The 21,661-nt window shown below is 43.5% G+C and overlaps 1 protein-coding gene across 1 annotated transcript; it reads left to right on the top strand.

Annotated features, from left to right (window-relative positions):
• The first annotated feature begins 280 nt into the window (after positions 1-280).
• On the top strand, positions 281-3,744 carry LOC132473522 (E3 SUMO-protein ligase ZBED1-like). The gene is made up of 5 exons (XM_060073710.1): positions 281-2,361; positions 2,446-2,677; positions 2,774-2,908; positions 3,044-3,121; positions 3,205-3,744. The coding sequence occupies exons 2-5, from the start codon at positions 2,627-2,629 to the stop codon at positions 3,568-3,570; spliced, it is 630 nt and encodes a 209-aa protein (XP_059929693.1). The 5' UTR covers positions 281-2,361; positions 2,446-2,626; the 3' UTR covers positions 3,571-3,744.
• Positions 3,745-21,661: the final 17,917 nt, after the last annotated feature.

A 21,661-nucleotide genomic window follows, 5' to 3' on the forward strand; every position in this document is an offset into this window, starting at 1 on the left:
CTGTTTGTGGCCCTCCCGTTCTGAGGATGAAACGGTGCATTGTCTGAGTGTTTACCATTTGCCGGGAGGAGAGATGGGGCCTTGGTTCTGGCCTTCACCTGACCATGTTCTCATGTGTGTGTTATGTGTTAAGAATTGACTATATTGTAACGTGACTGCCATGTGTTGTGCTCCTCAAGCTAGGGTGGGAGTTAGCTATATTTATAATGTACATGTGATGTGCTCAGCAGGTTATTTTGCCCAACACCGGTTCCGACGTAAACGGTTCTAACGAGATCGAATGAGAACGCACATTTCGGTTCCTCATAACGGTTCCTGAATTTTATTTTTATTTTTTTATCCCTCCCCCGCCCTTATGTTGTTGCGTCAATTTGCGTGACGTCAGTGACGCTACCGAGTGCGATCTTGTTGATCAATGAAGATGCCGAAGGCAAAACGTTCCAAGGTTTGGCTACATTTTACATCCAAAGATTTAAACTCTGCGACTTGCAACAGATGCAATAAAGTAATTTCAAGCAAAGGAGGTAACACGACAAATCGTACAAAACATCTGACGACTCACAGTGTTTATTTAAAAGCCGAAAAATGCACCGTGTTCGATCATTTAAGTGACGCAAGGCCAAGCACTTCAGCAGCACAAGCCGGACAAATAAAGACTCCCAGCCCTGCCGGTGTGGTGGTGGACAACACAGACGATGATGAATCTGACAGTCACAGCACTCACAGCAGCCTTTCCACTTCGGGTAAGTCGAGTAATTTAATGACAACCGCAAATCTTGAATATAATGTAGGCTAATATAAACCACTTTGCCATTCAACAGCGTTTGTGACAACGTGTGCTATGTCCTAAACTTGAACTCGGTGTCTGCTGACTTTCTGCTTAATGTAAAACTCATACCAAGTATTCAAATCTTTAAAATAAATGTCAACACTAGATTCAGAATGCGCAATTTGGCAATTACACGTGGACGCAAACAGATAGGTAAGCTTAAGATTGTATGGAAGATATTTCTCTGCTTAAAGTAAAAGTCATAATATGTGAAGATAAAATGTTGAACTTAAATGTTTTTTTACATAAGTATTAAACGGCGCAATCGCCCATTTAATCAGAAACGTATAGCTATACCTGTGTTTGAGGCTATTTCTAGAGGGGGATGGGGACAACAGTTGTTTGAGGCCACTACTCTACTATATATCCAGAGGGGGAGGGGGAGTGGGGGGAATGAGCTGTTGAGCAGAATAGGCTACCATTAGTGACCTGAATAAGTTGTATGTTGTAATACTTTTATTTCTGCCTTTCAAGTTACCACAGTGACACCTTTCACCCTGGCTAAGAGGTCTGAAATAACCCAAGAGAAGGTGGAGGAAATCCACAGGGCAGTCACCAAATTTGTGGTGAAGGGGCTTCATCCGTTTGCCACAGTGGAATCGCCATTTTTCAGGTGAAAATGTGTAGCGGCTATGCTATCAAAATATAATTTCCTAGATGGATGTGTAGGCCACACCTCTGTACCATGAAGACATTCTGTGTACAAGACTAATATCATATGTATTTTATATTTTTTTATAAAGGGAGATGATCACTGCCCTCAATCCAAGATACCGGCCACCATCCAGGGATGACCTCTCCAATAACTTGATACCTGCGTGGTATTCTGTTTCAAAACAGAATGTCATCCAGCAGCTGGCGCAGGTCAACAAAATTGCAATAACTTGCGATGGATGGACCAGCGTTGCCCAGGACCACTATCTAACACTAACTGCCCATTACATTTACGAGGGCAGCATACAGCAGAAAGTGCTAAGCACTGAAGCAGTGTACGAGTCCCAGACAGGGCCAGTGGTGGCAGAAGAAATCCACAGTATTCTTGAGGAGTTCAAGTTGACTGGAAAAGTCATAGCTGCCACAGTAGACAATGCAAGCAACATGGACGTTGCCCTGAAGAACCTGCATTTTTTTGAAAGTTGGGTGCTTTGCCCACACACTCAACCTGGCGGCACAGAAGGTGTACGGCATTCCAGCTGTGACCAACTGGTGTGCAAAGATTCGCTCAGTGGTGGTGTGGCTGAAGCGCTCCACTATGAGCAAAACGGTTCTAAGAGAGAAGCAGCGACTCCTCAGTAAACACCATATGTATAATTATAAATAAATCTTGAAAAGTAATACTTTTAAATGTAAGCAATTGTTTATTGTAATTCTAATGTCTGTGCTTTAGATTTGCCAGAGCATAATGTTATCCTGGACGTGAGGACTCGCTGGAATTCTCTATACCTCATGGTGGAGCGCTTTGTAGAGCAATTCCCTGCAATCCAGGCAGCCTGCCTCGATCAGAGGCTAAGGAAGCCAATGGAGAGAGACAGGTGAGTTGATGGACAAGAGGGTAATTTGTAATAATATCAATTTACCTTTTGTTCTTAATTAACATTATTGTTTATTTTCCACAGACTACAAAGGCTCACCGAGACAGATTTTGAGAAGGCAGAGGAATTCATGAAAGCCATGAAAGTGTTGTACACCTCAACCCTCTGCGTGTGAAGCGACAAGACCCCCACATGCAGCCAAATCATCCCGATCCTCACAAAGCTGGAGGCACACTATTCAACCTCCGATGATGACAATCCATTTATGGCTGCTATAAAAGAGAAGGTCTGGCAAGATCTTGAAAAAAGATACCAGGTACTATCCATCTACAGCCAATATCCATGTTCACAAAGAAAGAAGGCAAACTACACCATTTACACTATTAGACACTAAACCATGTTTTCTTTACAGGCTCAAGACATTCAGAACTTCCTTAGGGAGGTCACCTTGATGGACCCTCGCTTTAAAGGCAGGCTGGAAGTTGGTGTTGCGGAAGCTTGGGACAGGCTTGAGAAAGCAGGGATTGACAATGCCATGGCAGTTCAGGTACTATACTGCATGTTTGTCAGGGACAGTGTACTAAATTCCTCATCTTTTTTCATGTGCATTATGTCCATGCCTAAGCTACAGTTTCTGTAATTAAGTATTGCTGTTGTATGGACAATCTGTTTGTGTCTACAGCTTCCAAAAGAGGACCCTCTTCAGAGTGAGGTAGAAGGTGAGGGTAATGAGGTGGAGGAGGACCAAGCAGGCAGAAATGTAAGTTCAACCACATACTATCTATCTAGTCTACAATGAATAGTTGTTTTTTGTGCTAAACTAAACCTGTTTGTATTTTCCAGCCAAGAAGAGCTCACAAGATGTCAGCCTTGGAGCAGTTGTTTGAGGATGAAGACCGAGAACTTCTCCATGCAACTCTGACCACAAGCAGTGCCCTCTCCATTAGAGAAGAGGTCCAGAAAGAGCTACAGATCTACAAAGGCCTGCCAGCGATCCCACCTGGACAAGACCCTGTGGCCTGGTGGGGGGGTAAGAGGGATACCCTCCCTAATTTGTCTCTCCTGTCAGAGAATTACTTGTGTGTGCAGGCCTCATCAACCCCCTCTGAGAGGGTTTTCTCGTGTGCTGGGCATGCAATAAGTAAGAAAAGATGTCGAATATTACCAGAGAAGGCCAATATGGTGATATTCCTGCAGAAGAATTGTTAGAGAAAGAAATGTTAAGAAATTGTTTTTAAGAAATATACTGTAAAGTGTCCTCACCTCACCAGTCACAAAAGCTACTTTAATTGTGCAATATCTTGTTCTATACTTGTGTTATATCTATTTTAATATTTAAGGTGTTGCACTGTTCGTGTTCAGTTCAGGTCATTAGGAGGAGAAAATGGAGATTAGATCTCCAGTATTTATATTGTTTGATACAATATTGTTTTATTTGATGTAAATGTGAATCTTTATTTTATATTGCTTTATTTATCATTACCAAATGTTACTTGTATTTATATTGTTTAAAGATTTAAAGTTATATTGTGTTTAATTTGGCCCTGGAAATAAAAGGGTATTTTTTTGGACAAAGTGTGTGCAGTTTCGTTTTTTTAAGTATCGGTTCGAGAACCGTTTTAGCACCGGAATCGTTTAAAAAGTATCGAATAGGCACCGGAATCGGATGAAACCCAAACGATACCCATCCCTACTTAACTCCTCCCGCTGGGCACACTCCTCCGTCACCATGGGGTCCATTTTCACTGCTACGCTGACGACACACAGGTCTACATCTCCACCAAACCCACCGCTGCCATCCCCCCCACCTCCCTCATCACGTGCCTGGAAGAGATCCGGAGCTGGTTGAGCAGGAACTTCCTGAAATTCAATGGAAACAAGACCGAGGCCCTGCTCATCGGATCCAAATCCACCCTCACTAAATCACAACACACCCCAGCTCCACTCATAATCATCGATGGATTCCCAGTACCCTTCTCCTCCAAAGTCAAGAGCCTCGGCGTCATCCTGGACAACACCCTCTCATTCGCACCCCATATTCACAAGATCACCCGGTCTGCATTCTTCCACCTCCGCAACATCGCCAGACTCCGCCCATCACTGACCCAATCCAGCACTGAAATCCTAGTTCACTCATTTGTCACATCACGCATAGACTACTGCAACGCCCTCCTCACCGGACTCCCCACCAAACTCATCAACAGACTGCAGATCATTCAGAACTCAGCCGCCCGGATCATCACCCGCACCAAATCATCTGACCACATCACCCCTGTCCTCATCCAACTTCACTGGCTCCCAGTACACTACCGCATCCAATACAAAACCCTACTCCTCACCTACAAAGCTCTCCACAACCTAGCCCCCAGTTACCTCTGCGACCTCCTCCAAGAATACACTCCCTCCCGCTCCCTCCGCTCAACCTCTGCTGGACTACTATGTATCCCCACATCACGACTCACTACAATGGGTGCCCGGTCGTTCAGCACCCAGGCTCTGGAACTCCCTCCCCCCACACATAAAACAGTCAGACACCATTACAACCTTCAAGTCACAACTCAAAACTCACCTGTTCAAACTCGCACACAACGTCTAACTGATCACTGTTTTGATTGTTTGTTTGTTTTGTTTTGTTATATTTATTTATTTACTTTTATGTTTATTTTTTTTATTTATTTTTTCACAATGTCTTGTTTTTTTAAACGATTTATGATGACTATATGCTCTGTAAGGTGACCTTGGGTGTCTTGAAAGGCGCCTCTAAATTAAATGTATTATTATTATTATTGTATATAGTTCTCTGCAAACCTATGGTGGCATCATGCCTTCAGTGTGCATATTGTATATAGTTCTCTGCAAACCTATGGTGGCATCATGCCTTCAGTGTGTCTTGAACAACCACACAAGGTATCCAATTTATATGAATTTTGTTGATGTATTTGCACTTTTAATCTTGCTGAATTCTACAAGGCAAATTTAAAACTTAAATGGCGCCGTTCCCCGGCCCCATTTAACCACTGTCGCAGACATGAATAATTGTGTCCAAATACAAATGACCTGAAAACATATGGTTGGGGTTTGCCTCATTTTTCCTGCATTTACAGTGTGGGCGCAGAATTCAACGGTGCGCTAGATTGATTGTGGCATCGTTGATTGCGACCTGCGTTGCTTGTGGACTCTGTGATGATCGCAGACATGAATAATTGTGTCCAAATACAGATATGAGGACGACAAATGACCTGAAAACATTTGGTTGGGGTTTGACTCATTTTCCCCGCATTTACAGGGTGGTCGCAGATTTCGACGGTCTGCTGTCATGAATTGTGACCCATCGGGGATTGCGACCTGCTGCTTGTGGACTCTGTGATGATCGCAGGCATGAATAATTGTGTCCAAATACAGATATGAGGACGACAAATTACCTGAAAACATTTGGTTGGGGTTTGCCTCATTTTTCCTGCATTTACAGTGTGGGCGCAGAATTCGACGGTGCGCTAGATTGATTGTGGCATCGTTGATTGCGACCTGCGTTGCTTGTGGACTCTGTGATGATCGCAGACATGAATAATTGTGGCATTAGTTCATATTTATTTCATAAACGGCAGTAAAAAATAATAATAACGGTGGGCATACAAATAAAAACGGTGGGCATTATAACAAAAACATAAATAAATAATTGCACACCGTATTAAATGTGCTTAATAAATACATTTGATTTCATTTGCATTTCACAGACCCATAGTATGGATAAGGTGTTTAGTACGGTCAATCACCGTTGCTTCTTTCCCCATAAGACGCTACAGTCAGTAAGACGCTTTCAAGAAAGAAAGTATTGCCCGGTGTCACAAAACGAATGTACCCATTCCGAGTCTAGCTTCAAACTCGTGCATGTTGCAGAAAATGTGCAACAGCGCCCTCTGGGGTCACATATTTCGACGGGTCGCAGAATTCGGTGTATCACCGGGACTGCCCGACTGGGTGGCCGACAGTAGCGACGCAGCGGCGGCTAATCCACCTATAAAAACCACTGCTGCTTTGCTTCCACGTGATTACTGCCTTGCCAGGGCCGACTCGGACCCAATCGCTTCGCCGTTCATTCGGCTAGCGATAGTTTGTTCCTTTTCCTGTTGTGTCACTGTCTCTTTTCTTTTAGTTGGTGCAACTACATCTTAAAGTGTGTATGTTATGTTATGTAAGAGTTGTTTTGCTGATTTCTCCTTGTGTTTACTTATTATAGATTTTGTTTATTTAATTGATTTCTCTTATTAGTTATTATTTTGTTTCCATTATGTTTTCTAACTGGTGTCCTGGTCACGGTGTCCCTTTTTGTATTGTTTGCATTTGGTTTATTTTTCATTTGTTTTACGTGTAGTCTCAGCACTGATAGGTTCTCCCCATTTTCCCCCGCAGTGAGTAATCCCCTAGTCTTAAGAACAGACATTTTGTATAAATAAAAGTATTTTTGTATGATCGAACTGCCGTCTCTGCCTCATTGCATAACGGACCTCAGTGCCTTTCCTTCATTTGGGCTAGTCCACTTAAAATAAATCTCTGGGTGAAATTCCCAGGGTGGCGTTGTCTGGCAATAATTAATGCTACCGATACTGCCTTAAGAAAAGGGCATCACTCCATAGCTCGTGCTGCCACACTTACATGGCTCTAAAAACCATGCGGCAAAGGAGCTGCCGTCAATTGTGTCGTTTTTGTCGTAAACTAGGGTCCGATGGTTAGAAAATAGGCATCCTTAAAAGGCAGCTTGGATGTTTTTATTTTCTGCAGGTTAGACTTCTACTATAACCTATTTTGGAAAGCAAAACACCAAGCTCATTGATTTAACGAGGCAGGGTTATTTGAAACAATTTATTAAATAAATATTTGTGAGATGTCATTACTTCTCCTGAGTTTGCTTCCTATTTATGTTGAGTATACACCCCTACTGTCCACAAGCATCCCCCCCCCTCCCCATATGGATTTGGAGAATTGTTGCCACGTCCCAGTGGTGGAGGTATCATATATATGAAAGAGGGCATTCAATTATACTATAATGATCAATTAGGAGGCCGAAGCCCTAAAGGAAGTGATGCAATAGGTGACTGAGGGTCAACATTTGAGACCCCCTTTTATCAAAGGGGGTCTCAAAGGGCGCATACGCTTCAACCTGTGGCTCCAGCCCTACAGGAAATGACTCAGCAAGTGCTCCATCTCGTTGCACCTGCACCCAGCGGCTCGCTTGCAAGATTTTGGCCTGAAGTTCTTCCCAGACCTACACCCTAGCCATCCAACATGCATATCTGAGAATCAGGCCTCTCTTTAATAATGACAAAAAGTTATGAGAGAAATACACATTAACTTTTGTTATTTCATAAGCGGCGTGGTACCGGCTCCTTTTGACCTTTTGACCCCAGACTTCTGGGGGAATAGCTGAATCAATTCATTAGTCAATCAGAAGTATGTAAATATCTTCCCGGTGGCGTAAGAGGGCGAACAAGGTGTACTTCAACATCTACGCTTCCAGGCGATTGCAACGGTGCCACACATGAGCATATTCGTACATGTTTAATGGTAGTAATTAGCTGTCGAAATTGGAGGCCTTAATCAATAATGAGCAGCTATTTATTTGCTTCCAGATAGAAATTTGTGACAAATGACATGTTATTTAGCATCTACACGTTGAGCTGAGTCCAATGACACCAAGCATGACACTCTAGCAAATGGTAACATGTATTTTACATGGTACACCTATGGTCTAGGACAGTGGTTCTCAACCTTTTTTGAGCAAACGCCCCCCTGACCTTTCCCTGATCCTCTGGCGCCCCCCCCACCAATAAAAAAATAAACTAACAACCCCACTCACACTCGTGTTATATTGCTTAAAGTTGTCAGTGCATCGTTTTTAATTGATTTTGCGTTGGTCACTAATAGCAATGAATACCCTCTGAGTCGGTTTTGGTGCAAAAAATATAAAAATATTAGTGAATATTCATGACATGCAATTAAACTTCCAGAGATGAGTTGGTTGAGGAAGAAATGGTTGGATTGAACATTCACCGTTACCGCGGTGCGGGCACTCCCGCGACTCCCGACCGCCACGTCTCCCGTCCTGCCGCGGCACCCTGCGGCCCGGCCACCGTGACCTTGGGCACAGCGACCACTCCCGCATCTCCCGCGACTCCCGCCATGCCCCGTGAACGAATGAATGAATGGCCCGGGAACCACGGCCCGGGCAACGCGGACTCGAAAACAGATCGCACGCAGAGGCCTAATAAGGCCTATATATTTTGTATTTGAAATGCAACGGCCTTTTCGTGGAGACTACGCTCAGAGCAGCTGGAACTGAACAAGAGGAAGGAGGAAAACAGGCTATGACACAAAATTTGATTTTTTTTTTGCTCACGGCCATGTTTGATTATGTTGTGTTGGTTATTGAACTGTTAACCCGCGAACTTCGGTCATGTTTATCAGCGTTACTGTAGAGTTCATGACGATAGTTGATGTAACGGGAGTCCGGGTGTGTGCAGGACCGAACCGCGCTGTATTATCAGGCTATTTATTTCAGGTAGCCTATTCTTTCACCCAAAAAAAAAAAAATATAAAAAAAAAAGAAGTTTAAAATCCCCCCCCAAAATTGGAATCATGTTCCCAGCGCCCCCCTAGGTCGTGCGAACGCCCCCGTTGAGAAACCATGGTCTAGGACATGATCTCGGTGTAGCAAGAGGGCAAGCTTGATCTCATTGGACTCAGCTTAACGGGTAGATGCTAAATAACATGTAATTTGTCAGAAATCTCCATCGGGAAGCAAATCTATAGCTGGTCATTATTGATAAAGGCCTCCAAAATCGACAGCTAATTACTACCCCGAAACATATGTGTGGCACTGTTGCAATCGCCTCGAAACGTAGATGTCAAAGCACACCTTGATAAAATTCATATTTTAAGGTTCTCGGAGTGAGACTTTAAGCGGCTGCAGCAGAAGTGTTGAGACGAAAGATGATATCAAGACATTTATAGAATATTCCCATTCACATTATGATTCTTCGTCATAACATCCGACCAAACATCCTTCACGTTCACCAAGCGAAGATTATGAAAGTCCAGGCCCCACCTTCCTGCACTCGGGGTCCGACTGGGCCAAGTTTCAGGCAGGAAGGGCCCCCCCTTCCTGCCCTCGGGGTCCGACCGGGCCAAGTTTCGGTGCGGGGGTCCCAGTTAGACCCTAGAATAAGGTATTCAAATTTCAGGGCGGAAGGACCTTCCTATCTCAAAAACAGTTTTTCCACCACATTCTGAACCATTAGGTCTTGCAGGCAACACTTCTGAGGGGCTTTGTTCAAATGACAGTCCATTTGGGAAAACTTTTTTTCTCTAAGGGGCTAGAACTCCAAATCTCGGATATGTCGTTCTCGGGGCCCCGGGAAATATGTGTAAACATTTAAGTATCCCTGGCTATCTCGAAAAGGCCGGAAAAGGGGCGTGACCTCCAACAGTACAGTAAATGTAGATAAGACAGAGATTAGTTTCTAGTCCCCATTTTTTGTGGGATGGAGGTGTACATTTGTGGCTTAAGGTGTGTAGACACAGCTGGCCTGTGGCCACGTTTTTGAAGTCTGTGGTCAAAAGGTCAAAAGGAGCCAGCACCACGCCGCTTATGGGATAACAAAAAGTTCATGTTTATTTCTCTCATAACTTTTTGTCATTATTAAAGAGAGGCCTGATTCTCAGATATGTATGTTGGATGGCTAGGGTGTAGGTCTGGGAAGAACTTCAGGCCAAAATCTTGCAAGCGAGCCGCTGGGTGCAGGTGCAACGAGATGGAGCACTTGCTGAGTCATTTCCTGTAGGGCTGGAGCCACAGGTTGAAGCGTATGCGTCCTTTGAGACCCCATTTGATAAAAGGGGGTCTCAAATGTTGACCCTCAGTCACCTATTGCATCACTTCCTTTAGGGCTTCGGCCTCCTAATTGATCATTATAGTATAATTGAATGCCCTCTTTCATATACATGATACCTCCACCACTGGGACGTGGCAACCATTCTCCAAATCCATATGGGGAGGGGGGGGGATGCTTGTGGACAGTAGGGGTGTATACTCAACATAAATAGGAAGCAAACTCAGGAGAAGTAATGACATCTCACAAATATTTATTTAATAAATTGTTTCAAATAACCCTGCTTCGTTAAATCAATGAGCTTGGTGTTTTGCTTTCCAAAATAGGTTATAGTAGAAGTCTAAACTGCAGAAAATAAAAACATCCAAGCTGCCTTTTAAGGATACCTTGGAATATCTGCTTATTTTCTAACCATCGTACCCTAGTTTACGACAAAAATGACACAATTGACGGCAGCTCCTTTGCCGCGTGGTTTTTAGAGCCATGTAAGGATTAGAGGGGGCGGTCAATAGCAACCACCATAGCAACCATAACGGTCAAGTGACTGGATGCAGCCCCGTTGAAAAAAATAGAATACCACCCTACACACTCAGGATATTAATGATATTTAAATTATTATGACCATGAAGTCTTTATTTGCATGGGTTTACATTTCGTTCTGTGTAGCGTGGAAAAATCGGAGAAACACTCCCATTCAGAATGCATTGGTTTACATTTCGTTCTTTGGAGCACAGTTATTTTTATATATTTATTTTCAGTTTTTCAGGAGGTGCTTCAAAGATGCAAATGTTTCTGCAATAATCCAAAATCCAATGGCAAAACCCGTTGGCTTTTTGACGAGGGAATCCAGGGCGACACTCACTTTCGGGTTGGCCAACATACGTCATCCCTCCTCCACTAAAAACACATGTTCAAGTTGAATGAGAATAATAATAATAATAATTCTGCCATATTATTTATTTAAGGGGGGGGGGGGGGTACAAGTCTTTTGGCCATTCGTAGTGTTGATCAGCAGAGAAATAATTTGTCCGCAAAGACGGTGACGTCGCTTAGCAACGGAAGACGCTGGGGTAGACAAGTCACCGGACTACTACCCATGCAAGTGAACGGAGCGTTCCACGGCATTGAGAAGACCCGTGTAATAAAGGCCTATAATATTTCTGTTCATGGCATAGATTTCTCCTCACATTGGGCCAATAAACCAATGGTAAAATAAAAATAAAAACGCTTGATCAAAGGCCCGGCCCGAGTATAGTGGTGGGAAATATGGCCCGACCCGGCCCGCGTCGGACCCGGGCTCGGGCAGAGAATCTAAACACTGACTGGAACTACTTAGCAGGTGTCTGTAGGGCTATATCAGGAGTTAATGCACGCACTGCAGCCAATCAGAATACGAGTATTCCCCCAGTACGTGGTCGAAACAATATTATTCACGAGTTATAATCAACCCCTACACATCAATATTAATGTTAACCCTGTGTAAATTGCAATAAGAGAGAGATACAATTTTGCACGTTGAGCACACAGTTGTGTGACTCGTTTATTTATTAAGAGAGAAACAGGAAATCAAAACGTCCTGAAAGTAAACAAATCCCGCATGGGCTCTGACGTCATGAGACGCTCGTAATCCTTAAAGGGACAGCGATCCCTGAACCACCAAGACAGTAAACGACATGCCTAACACAATTGAAAGAACAACACATAACAAAATACTGTAGGTGAATTATGTTACACTCACTACAACCCATTAAATACGGTATGATATCTAGATGTCATGGCAACGTCCGCTCGCGACACTGGACTTGCGATCGAGGCATCGACGCGGACGTTCATTCACATAGCCAAAAACAAGAGAATAGATGGCTAGATAAAATAAACATCAAGACATACAATTATAAAAAGAACAGATGAAGCAGCTACCCTTTTTTCCTTCGCGGTTTGCCTACAGAGCAGCGCACCTGCATTTAATATATCCGTGTATTGTCACAATTTCTCAGTATCAAAGGTGAAAGTAGAAACGGGTGGCCAAAAGCTGTCATATTGTTAGTTATCACAGACAATTTTAAGTAGAAACGGGTGGCCAAAAGCTGTCATTTGTTAGTTATCACAGACAATTTTCAACAATGAATGATCTGTACGGAGCTCCATAAGGGACATTAGGGAGAACGCTCCCGGACAGAACCTTAGTTTGGAAGTCGTGCTTGGTGACACGACAAATAGCCTACTTCCAATTGAAATAGAAAATTTAGAAAATAGGCCTACGTGTCCCTGATCACGTTTCAATAGATTAAATAACGTGACAGTGTCACGTATTTTCGTGAGACCAGGTTCGAGCGTGTGCATGGGTTGAATTGCGTGTGTCTCACGCCGAATGCATGAGACATGAGAGCCCTGTACTTACGTGACACAAACCAGCACCGCAAACGTTCTCTCCCGCTTGAGATGACGTCTTTCTTTATAGGTTCATGGGTCTGATTCGCCGATTTCCCATGCTGATATCCCCGGAGATTCTCGGGCATCTTCGACAATTTGGCAATAGATTGTCTCATTACACGCTAAATAATATAATTAGGCTATATATATATATACATATAGCATTTGTGGTTTTGGCATAAACATAACTACTATCTGCGCACACCCTTTCTGAAGCCTCTCTCTCTGTCCCTCCCTCTCTCTCTCGTACCGTTTTGTGGAGCACGTTAATTGTCTTAGAACACTCCCATTCAGAATGCATTGGTTTACATTTCGTTCTGTGTAGCACGCAAAAAGTCGGACTATCGTGCTCTGGAACACGCTTCAATAGATTAACGTTCGTGCGCAGGAGCACGCAATCGTGTGATACCGGGTTGTGTTGCAAAGTGGCCTGGAGATTCAGCTACCCATGATTCGCGCATTTTAATGGTGAGCGGTCTGAGGCAGCTTTTTGAGATGTACCAGTTGGGTGTCACTTGCTGGGTGACAGTGACTATCCATGCAAGACGTGGCTCTAGACACCCTACCTCAATCCACAACCGGGAGCACAGTTAAAGTATAACATGTAAGTGATTACGCAGATTACGCTATGTCCTATGCGTAAAACACATCGTATTGGCTCTTTGACGCCTTTTATTTGTTGAATCCATATTTATTATTGTTTACTGATTTCCTCCATATATGCTAGAGCACACAAACATACACGAAATGTTGTGGAGAGAGGAATTTGGGCAGATGAAACGTCGGTTTCATGTCCTCCACGGCGAAATACGCCTCACCCCAGAGAGGGCAAGCACAGTAATCACTGAATGTGCCATTCTACACAACCTCTGCAAGCGGAGGAACATTCCACAGCCAGACGATGATGATGATGATGGCGATCAACATGACAATGAATTGGGCCGTGTGGAACTGAGTGGACTGGCATTTAGGGATCACTTTGAAAACACTTTTTAGGTAAACACCTTGGCACAAATCAGTCAAAACTTGTGTAGTTCATAAGATTTCTTTTCAATCTTACGTATTTTTATTGTTTGCTTTCTCTCTCTCTTGAACGTGCAGGCTACAACGTCATTATCGTGGTCTCCACAAAATTGTCATCATGCGTGTATTCTGCTAACTGCACATATGAATTCATTTCTAGCCTAGGCTATTTCCTTGTTTTTCGGTGATTTAGTGGGCTCGTCTGAACAACCAATCACCGAACTGACCGCTTCTAAACTCGTGCACGAGAATTGACGTAATCCATAGCAACGGCCTGTCACTCTTTGTTCATTTTAGTGATTCATCCTTAGTAAGAGTAGGTCTCAGCGGCTTTGTGAATAACTTTTAAGAAAAAACTCCTACGTAAAATGTTTTAGCACGAGTTAGGAGCACTCCTAGCCGTAAGATAAAATGCTTTGTGAATACGGCCCCATGTATAGAGTATAATGTAAGTATAAAACGTTAAATACAATATATATATACAAATCAAATATTATGCTACTCTATCTATTTTCACGAATGGTCTGACTTTTGACTCTACTGCCGCCTCGATTTCCGGTGGTATTGCTCTGTTTCTCCCGGAGCACTCCGGATTCGTAAGCTCAGAGGCGACGGATCCATTGACGGACGAATCACCTCCGGGACTGGACGAAACGGTCCGTATCTGTATTGACTGTAGGGTGTGAATGGGCCTTGTGACGGCCCTCTGACTGTTATAGGTAACCTGGGCAAGATCCTCTGCTCCTCCCCAGGTCTCTCCTCTCAGGTGGTTCCGGATGGGCGGAGCTGCCCAATCAACCCCAATCAGAGGGTGGCAGATAAAAGGCTCACCAGTCTGCCCATGGCTCTCTCCCTCTCCAGACCCATTATTTTTGGTTAAACTTTGTGTCTGTTAATAAATTATGGTTACTTTTCAGTTTAAACCTCGGTGTGTCTCTATATTTGTTATGGCCAAGAGCCGGGCCGTGACAAATTGGGGGCTCGTCCGTTTGAATCAGGTAGTGGTAAGCATTTTCTGTTGAACTCAAACCGATTGATTTCGTTTTTTGTTGATTGTGTGGCTCCCAGGTGCCTTGATTGGTAGGGGCACACTTGATTACTTAGGTGTACCTCCTGTGACGTTCCTTTGTTGAAGGAAAGGAGGTGAAAATTTTGCGTGATACTGGTGCATTTGACACGTTCATTGTAGCGTCAGTTCTGCCGTTTTCAGAAAACTCTGATACTGGTGACTTCATTCCAGTCCTTGGAATGGGCATGAACGTTTTGAATGTTCCCCTACACAAGATAAGGCTCTTTTCTGATTTGTTCCAGGGTGAAGCGCAGGTGGGAGTTCGGCCAGCGTTACCAATTGAAGGAGTCACAATGATATTGGGTAATGGTTTGGTTGGTGCGCGTGTTTGGGCTGATGTGCCATCCGTTGTGGTAGTGTCAGTACCGCTAGTTAAAAGCAGGCCTGATGATAGTGAAAGGGAGTTTCCCGAGGTGTTCACTGCTTGTGCAGTCACCCGTGCGATGCGCCGTGCAAACGATGTTGTTAAAAAAGTGGATGATGACCCAGAAACTATCAGGTTATCCTTGTCTGATTTTCCTTTGGCTGTCTCTCACGGTGACCTGGTGAGAGAGCAGCAGGTGGACCCTTCTTTGAAGCCTCTGTTTGAGAGGGCTCTCCCTGCTGCTGGTGCGAGGGACAGTGCACAGGCATACTTCATTCATGATGAGGTTCTTGTGAGAAAGTGGGTGCCACATGGTCCTGATTTTGTTGGAGATCCTATTTTCCAGATTGTCGTGCCTTCCAAATTTCATAGTTTGGTTTTGCAGGTGTCACATGAGTGTGGACACATGGGTGTCCGTAAAACATATGATCGCATTTTGCGTTATTTTTTTTTGGCCTCGTCTAAAGAGGGATGTGGCTTCGTGTATTAAAACTTGTCATACGTGTCAGTTGACCGGAAAACCGAATCAGAGCATAAAGCCTGTTCCTCTCTGCCCAATTATGGCAATTGGTCAACGGGTTTGAGCATCTCATTATTGACTGTGTTGGTCCCCTACCTCGTTCTCGTTCGGGTGCAATCTATCTGTTGACAGTGATATGTCAGAGCACTAGGTATCCGGCAGCATACCCATTACGCACCATCACTACTAAGTCGGTAGTGCGTGCCCTGACTCAGTTCATCTCCATATTTGGAATCCCCAAAGTCATTCAATCAGACCAAGGTTCTAACTTTTCCTCTCATCTGTTTGCACAGGTTTTGAAACAACTCCGGGTGAAACATAACAAGGCGTCAGCCTACCACGCGCAGAGTCAAGGAGCTCTTGAGAGGTTCCACGCCACGTTGAAGTCTTTACTCCATGCGTACTGTACTCAGTTAGACGGAGACTGGGAAGAGGGGTTACCGTGGTTGATGCTGGGGGCTAGGGAGGTAAGTCAGGAAAGTACAGGCTTTAGTCCAAATGATCTGGTGTTTGGACACACAGTGCGTGTGTCTTGCAGGACGATTGGAAGAATTCTGAGCCACCTAAAAACTTGCTGCATTATGTAAATGGATTCAGGAATAGGCTATATGCTGCTGGAGAGCTAGCAAAAGAGAAACTTGCAGGCGCCCAACATAAAATGAAGCGTCTTTATGACCGTCGATCCGAGCAACGCACGTTTTCCCCGGGTGATGAAGTTCTCGCTCTGCTGCCTTTGGTTGGTTCCCCCTTTCAGGCAAAATGTACTGGTCCACATACAGTTGTAAAGAAAGTTTCAGACCAAAACTATTTGATTGCCACGCCTTTGCGTAGGAAACCTAACCAACTCTGTCATATTAACTTACTGAAGACTTATTACGATCGTGTGTCCTCTCCAGTATGCCCCCGTCCGGCGTGTTTGGCTAGTACAGTCCTTGTGGACTCCATCCCTCATGCGGTGGCAGAGCTTGAGGAGGATGGGTTGTCCACTCCTGACCAATCCCTGTTAAATGGGAGGTTGAAGAATTCTGAATCACTTGTTAACCTTGACAGCTCGTTGCGCCATTTGGGGGAGGTTGAACGCACTCAGCTTATAACCCTCATCCATAATTATCCATCTCTTTTTGGTGATACTAATGAAGATTAACTGAGATTTAAAACACTTAGACTAATTCAAGAGAGAGAGTGCAAAAGAAATCGAGGGGTCCGGAGCAAGAATTGACAAAAGACTTTATCGTGCAGAAAAACAACATCGACAACAGCCTGAGTAAGTTTGCAAAGTCACTGGCTGGACTTCGGTCCCAGCCCTCCTTTATACCCATACAGGAACTTCGAAATCCAATGGAGGTTCCCTTTGTCCCTAATGAGGTTTTCCGCCTTGTCTCTTCATCTCAGCATGTTATCAACCGTGCCCCGATCTGAGGTACGCAGGGATTAGGCTTGTCAGTCAAAATGACCCACGCCTGAAAGGTGGAGGTCAACATGACTTGACCCTGCAGTTCCCAGGGCATTTCTGCGTACCTACCATCTGGTGTGAAACCTGACTCAGGCGTCATGTGTTTTCCACTATTTAAAATATTAAGCCTATTAATAATCATGGTTTACTATAGAATATACTCACTAATTTCTACCACAATCCCCCCTTTGTGACTACTAAGGTCACAACAAAAACATAACAGTCGTTTGGGTCATATTTTGCACTACATTTGATCATCGTTAAAAACCTTTAAACATGTTCAGGAGTCTCAACCTGATTTAAGGCAAAAAGATCTATCAAATGTCTAACATGTCTAACTAGAATTCACACATAACACAGTATTTTCAGCATGCATTGAAAATAAGCATTTCAAAATATATGACATAAAAATATGAAACTCAAAAAATGATATTTCAAAAAATAAGTAAACAATAGGAATTAAAACTAAAAGAAATTAAAACTGAAAACTGTCAACAAGCTTGCATGGATTGGGATAGTTCTGATTATTGTCATGTACCGGTATACTATATAATGTGGGGGGTTAGGGCACCAGTTAAGAGAATAGGAACTCCCCCTGATGTCCGATTCTCACATTCCGGTCTCCTTTCTAGTGTCACTCCAATCTATCTCCCCATAGAGTATCCTCTCCCACTCCCCCGACTCCTCTATGCCAGACACCATGAGGGCCATCTCCTTAGAAAGCCTGGATGCTTTTACGGATCTGACTATGGGAATGCAGCAGCAGAAAATAAGACCCATTGCTGTTAGTACTATTAGGAGCACTACACCTATCTTAGCGAACATCATTCCCCACATGCCAAACTTTGTTTCAAGCCATCCAAACATTCCCTGATCATGGCCTGCGTTTTCCTTTAACTCTTTTCTTAAACGTTTTAAATTGTTCATTGCAAGTGTAAATGATCCATCTGGGGCAGTATTATTTGGAATGAAGGTACAACACATTTCACCAATAAGATCACAAACTCCCCCCCTTTCTGCTAGAAGCCAATCTAAAGCCTGTCTGTTCTGCCAAGCCACTCTGTCCTGGCTCACGAATGCTCCATCACTCCACAGTATTGACATGTAGTTCTCTCTAGACTTCTGCTGAGAGCCTAGTAAAAGCTGAATATTTTTAATCGCAGGTGGCTGATATAACATTCGTTTCCCGTCTATATCGAATAGCGTGACATTCCAAATTATGTTACATTGTTCCTCTGTTATACTACCTACATCGCTGGCATTTTCGTTTCCTTCGTCATTTTGAAAGCATTCTAATCCTTCTTCAATTTGAAAATTGGTTTGTGTTGGTCGTGTTACTTCGCCTATTTCTTGTGATAGAGTTATATCAAATTCTCGGCATCTTTTCATGATTACATTCCATGGCATTCCGTCATATTTAGCTTCAAGATATTTGTTATGTTGACTCGATCCTAACGGCAGAAAACATTTCATTGAACATATAACATACTTTTTCTGATATGGAATACCTTCTGTTCGTGTTCTATTTAAATTGACCTCTATATCATACTCCTGCTGTGTCCGTTCTTCTAAGCAAAATTCAAACGCTGTAGAGCGGCGACCAATGCTTAACAGTTGTTCGTTCTACAAGAGTCTCTTCAAGAGACATGGATGTTGGTGTAAAGATCCTTGTCGCCATAGTTTATTTTTGATTACACAAGGATCTTCTGCTTCTAATGTGAAATTAAACGTTCTGTCTGACACTGCTTTAAAAAATATAAATTCTCTCACGTTCAATTGATAATTTCCGTTGTAGTCCCATGTTCTTCCTGACGTTACTTTTAGACACCATTTCATTGAATCAAATTGGATATGTAATTTACACCGATCTTTCCTATGTGCATGTTCATAATTCTGGCGGAGGGTTAATGCACATAGGTGTTCATCATCCGACATAACAGTATACACAAAGTCATTGATTTGGTCTTGCGGTGGTATCTGAGCATACAAGACTATTTTCCCTTTGTTGTCAACCAGTCCTGAATGATTTTGGGCCGGATTATCCTGTGTTCCTCTCTGGCTCTCTTCAGTTGGCCTACTACCCCCTAATTCCTGGCCCTTCCAGGTTTGTGTTGCCCCAATGGTTTCATCCTTCCTCGGGGTCTGTGCTTGTGCCAGCTGAATCTGGCACAACCCGTAAAGGATCAGAAACAGGCTCCCCGTTTTCAGCATCACCATGCTGCTGTATCTCTTGGCTCGACTGGATCTGGTCCTGGGGCAGCTGGTCAGCCCCACGTGTGTCTGCGTCTGGCTCCTCCTCCTCACTCCTCACGTGCAGTGGTTGAGATGATACCACGTGGCACTTCCTTCCACGTGGATGGCTGTTGGTGTTGCGTTGGTGACTTTGTATGGTCCTTCTCTCCTGGGTTCGTTTGTTCCACTTTCTCCTGAAGACTCTGATGTACACGTGGTCACCCGGCTCCACCCCCCTTGGTGGCTCCTTCTCCAACTCTGGAACTCTGTCTTTCTCCTGTTAGTAAATAAGCCTGTGTATGCCAGTTAGTTGTCCCATATAGCGTCTTAATTCAGTTTCCAATTGTTCCAATGGAGGTCCTTTGTGAGGCCCTCGAATGACAGATGAAGGCATGGGTTGACCCGTAAGCATTTCATGCGGGGTTAGATGCGTCGTTCTGTTAGTTTTCATGCGATAACTCATTAGTGTCAGTCGTAGTGCATTAGTCCTTTAAGTTAGTACTCTAATTTAATTTTGTTAATCTTTGTCTTAAGCGTCCGATTCCTCTCTCCACCATACCTTGTGGTTTGAGGAATGTAGACACAGCCTAATCTTTGTTTGACATGCAGATGTTAAATCACTTGTTTGAGTGTTTTCTGAATAAACACTGCCCTATTGCCTGAGCTAATTTGTGACGGAATTCCAAACCTTGGCATGACTTCTCTAGTCAGAACCTTAATTACCGTAACCGCACTTTGGTCTTCTGATGGGACTGCTTCTACCCATCTGTTGAACACTGTTTTTTCAAATATTTCACACTTATTTAGCTGGATGTTAATCATTGTTTGCAAGTATGGTGAAGAAAAACCTTGTTTTCAAAAAATGTCCTAATTCTCCTCAATACCTCCCCCCTTGCGCAATGGTCAAAGCCATGCGCAGTAAATGATAAGCAAATCTAATAACGGCGTTGGTGCAGCCAACGTCGAAACGTGTAACCTTAAGCATCAGCAAACTGAAACCAATCTTTTGGGAAGGGAAATCGAAACCTGTATGTTCAAATCCAAAGCCCAATATGGGTGGGTTTACCATCAGCCGCCTGAAACCACGCTGTTCCAAAGTCATGCACTAAACCGAAAAAACGTACATGCATTAGTGGCCTTCTATACCACAAAGGAAAAATAAAATAAAATAAAAACGCGACATGCCCCGTTCCAAGACCACTTCTGCTGCCATAGCTGACATATCTGACTCCTGTTCCCCCTCCACCTTTCATCAGCCGGCTTTTCCTATGATGGTTGCAGTCCGTCACTCCATGATCAAGTGAGCCAGTGCTCACAGTGACTCTGCCAAGTAATCGTGACTGTGCCTGAATTAGGTTGTCCCGGGCTTCAAGGTGGGATCTTACCCGTCGTTGGCTAACCAGCCTTCCATACTGGCTTATTGCAGGATGCCGTACCTGGGATACGATCAATCCCCACCTATATGGTGGTATAGATCGCAAAGTGGAGGGATGGAGACAGAGTCATCAGCCGCATCTGCCTTATGCAACCATATGTGTGCGTAATGAATACAAATCAGGGCGACTATAAAACAAAAGATAATTTATCAGAGTTAAAATTATTAATGTGTTGCAGCAGTATTAGTGGCATTTGAAGGTAAACCCACTACTTCCGAATCCAATTTGACAACATAGCACGTATGACTCCTTCCCAGCAGATGTGGCGTCAACCCACCTACTGTCCTTTACTAGGGAGATGTGAAAGAAAACAAAAATCACAATATTAAAACTTGCATTTTCAATATTGCGCGACTCACTTTTGTCTTAACCATTACTCAAAATCATAATTCTCTTCATAATCCTACCCGATTGCCCTTCACTATCTATTTAAATTGAACGACCTAATTAAACCTTTTATTCTACCTATTTATTTTGAATGACATGTCATTGTGGATAACCTAAATTAGAAATTTGGATAACGTTTTATCATACTTATTCGGTCTAATTTTTAAGTATTGCCGATTGTTTTTTCTAAATTATAAGATCACTTTTAATATATTGTCTATTACTTATCATAATCTCGAGGGAAATATTTTATTTGTGTTGTTATCTTGGCACCTAGACCTCGTCAGGTCCAAGCACCAAAATAACATCCACCTATCCACGCAGAGTCCATGGGTTGGGTCTGCTCCTCTTTTGTTGAGTCATTTTACCCTGGCGCCATTGAACCCATTGACTCCTGTGGAGTGTGGTGTGCAGACAATTTTTTAACGCTAATTGCTCATGTTTTGGAGTCTAAATAATTATTCCTAAATCCTGTAATCACCATTTGACTTGCTCAG

The sequence above is a fragment of the Gadus macrocephalus genome, chromosome 15, assembly GCF_031168955.1.
Source record: "Gadus macrocephalus chromosome 15, ASM3116895v1".
Classification (NCBI taxonomy): domain Eukaryota; kingdom Metazoa; phylum Chordata; class Actinopteri; order Gadiformes; family Gadidae; genus Gadus; species Gadus macrocephalus.

What these genes read in the sequence shown, in the direction of transcription:
- LOC132473522 (XM_060073710.1), top strand. Translation starts at nt 2,627, where the DNA reads ATGGCTGCTATAAAAGAGAAGGTCTGGCAAGATCTTGAAAAAAGATAC. An exon ending in ACAATGCCATGGCAGTTCAG is followed by an intron (nt 2,909 to 3,043) that starts GTACTATACTGC and finishes TTGTGTCTACAG; the next exon opens with CTTCCAAAAGAGGACCCTCT. An exon ending in AGGACCAAGCAGGCAGAAAT is followed by an intron (nt 3,122 to 3,204) that starts GTAAGTTCAACC and finishes TGTATTTTCCAG; the next exon opens with CCAAGAAGAGCTCACAAGAT.